General features: G+C 46.3%; 1 protein-coding gene across 1 annotated transcript; it reads left to right on the forward strand.

Moving 5' to 3' along the window:
• Positions 1-153: 153 nt before the first annotated feature.
• Positions 154-2,127, forward strand: zgc:153012 (uncharacterized protein LOC777626 homolog; the record flags this gene model as incomplete). The annotated part of the gene is given in 2 exon segments (XM_035674808.1): positions 154-1,914; positions 1,994-2,127. Coding segments are annotated over 2 exon segments (1,028 nt in total), but the record flags the coding sequence as incomplete, so codon positions are not given.
• Positions 2,128-2,784: the final 657 nt, after the last annotated feature.

Genomic DNA, 2,784 nt, shown 5'->3' on the forward strand with positions numbered 1-2,784 from the left:
GTAAAGTCTCTGTCTTAGTCCTGCTGGATCTCAGGCTGTGTTTGACACAGTTGAACACAAGATATTACTGGACAGATGGAAAACTGTAGGACTCTCTGGCACAGCCATTAACTGAACTGCTATCAGCAGGAGTTCCCCAAGGGTCCATTCTGGGTCCACTTCATTCACCATCATTTTGAGCTCTCACTAACAGTAATGTTAGCGGCTATTATGGTTGCATGAGCTAAAGTTAGCGGACTTAGCCCCGGGGTGTCAGGAGTCAAAACCATCAATAAAACCTGGACCTACTGTTCACTGGGAGCTCCCAGTCCGACACAGTCAGCTAATGGATCCAGAATATTCTGAAGACAATCTGCTTACAGTCGACAGCCGTCAGTGCTGTTTTGCTCTCTTTGTAGTTACAGACAGAGCGCACACTCCTGACCCTGTTATCACAAAGCTCTCAGTATCTGTAGCAATGTGGTGACTGATGTCCTCTGAAACAGCAGTAAACTGTTCACTCAGTTTACAGTCAGTGAGTGGGACAACACATTCAGTTATTATCAGTACTTTACTGGTTATATTCCTAATATTACCTTTGACACTAGTGAGGATAAAAATGAACTAAACTTTAATTATACAAAACCTTTTATACATTACATATACTTTGATTTACAAACAAAAATTTAACAAAACTGAAACTACAATAAATCAAATTATACAAGGCTAAAAATGAATAAATTATCAACAATTAAATGTAAAACATCCAAATATAAATGAAATACCAGGGAGACAACGTAAAATCCACCGATGAACCATTGCTCTGGGATAATAATATAAACAGGCTTACTCACGTCTTACCTACCAAAGGAGACCATAAACATGCAGACAGTGGTTCAGTTGCTGTTCTTGATGCTTTTTTAAAATTATTTTAGCCATTATTTCCAGGAGATCTGGTGTTTGCTTTCAACTCTTTCAGTTATTTAAACAGAATTTTCAGCAATGAGCACAACATAAAATGTGTCTTCAAGTCAGTGAAACATGGCTGTGAATTGTGGGATATTAAGTATATCATTGCCTCTCAGACAGTGCTCTGAGGCAATTTCCCATCTTAAAAAACAAACTCAGAACATATTGGTTGGTTTCTCGCGGTGTTTCAATATTCTGGTTACAGCGACAGCCCTGTTGAAACATCCTCATCACGTTAACACATTGTTTTCTTTGTGTTTCAGTGAGTCTGTAGTGTGTGTGTGTGTGTGTGTGTGTGTGAGGATGAGCGGTGGTAAAAAAAGGAGTGGCTTCCAGATCACCAGTGTGACCTCAGACTTCAATCAAACTCCAGCCGCCCAATCAGCTTCCAGCGTGGTCCTGAATGTCCTCCAATCAGCAGTCTCCTCCTCCACCCCACAGGGAAGCTCCTCCCAGCCGACCACACCCTCTCTGAAGAGGAAGTACATCTCCCATGATGCTTCGGGGCAGGGTGGCTGTTCCTCCAGGTTCAGGGTGGTGCGGTTGGTAGTGGGAGGGGTTGGTGGCGGTGGACGGGGCGAGCCATATCGGCGTGGTCGATGGACGTGCATGGACTTTATGGAGCGGCAGGAAGGGGCGGGGTTCAGGCGGGTAATGGACACAATGAGACACGCCCATTCGCTGGAATCCCTGGAGATGATCGGCTGTGACATAGACAGAGGCGGAGTCCATTCCCAGGACACCGCCCACCTGTTGGCTCACCCACTTAGGGGCAGAGAGGGGGCGGGTCTTGTACTGCGCAGTGGGCCGCCCTCTCCAACACACCAAGAGCCAATCAACATCCGGCTCCTGGACTGCAAGGAGCCAACGGGAGTACAGGGATTTGACTCCAAACCTCCACCTCCTTCGCCCCGCCTACGAAATATCCCTCCTCCTCTACGATTAGACGTCGATGCCGCAGGACGGGTACTGACACGTAACTACTGGAATAACTGAGCCGAACACAACCTGTTCATACCCACTCACCTGTCTATCTCTCTGTCAGTCTGTCCTCAGGCTGTCTCACTCTCAGCCCAGCTCCCCCCCCGCTGGATCGTACCATCCCACTCTGACCCCCATCCAGACTCCTGCAGCCTTCAGTCTGGACCAAACCATCTTCAACCTGCCGGGGGAGGCCAGGTAGCTCTTTGTTTTTTGTTTTTTTTGTTTTGGTGTGGCTGCGTGGAGCTGCTTGTTGTTGTTGATGTTGTTATTGTTGTGGTTGTCATTGTTGATGCCAAGGACAGGATCGTCTGCATACAGTTGTAGACAGAAAACTCATTGATGGGAACCCTGAAAATAGTTACATTAACTACTACTGTATTACATTCTGCATCCTCCCATTAGTGGAGTATCTACTCTCATCTGATACCAAAAGGATCAGGATTTTCTCTCATGGAAAGTATCTATCTCTTCCCCAACATTAGTTTTTCTACAGACCCCCAACAAGCTCTGATTCTAACTCCAACCCTGCGTCCAGGTTTCAAATGACCAACCTACAGTTCAGATCCCCCAGACTACAGAGGTCCTGGTCTCAGAGGGGTCTCTACAAGTACACAGACTTAATGCTCCTAACAGCTAACAGCTGACCTACATACCACACACACACTCACACACACACACACACACTCTCAGCTGACACTGCAGTGTGTGTGTGTTGGATTAAGACAAACAGAGGACTCATTCATTCAGACTGTCAGCAGGACGTCTCAGTGTTTCTAATAACTGAACTGAGCGCTGCTCTCTGATTGGCTCCACACTAGTCATGATGTGATAAATCCTGCAGGTGAGTTTTGA

Source organism: Morone saxatilis, unplaced genomic scaffold (assembly GCF_004916995.1).
Source record: "Morone saxatilis isolate NCDOM2014 unplaced genomic scaffold, NCSU_SB_2.0 Contig304, whole genome shotgun sequence".
Lineage (NCBI taxonomy): Eukaryota > Metazoa > Chordata > Actinopteri > Moronidae > Morone > Morone saxatilis.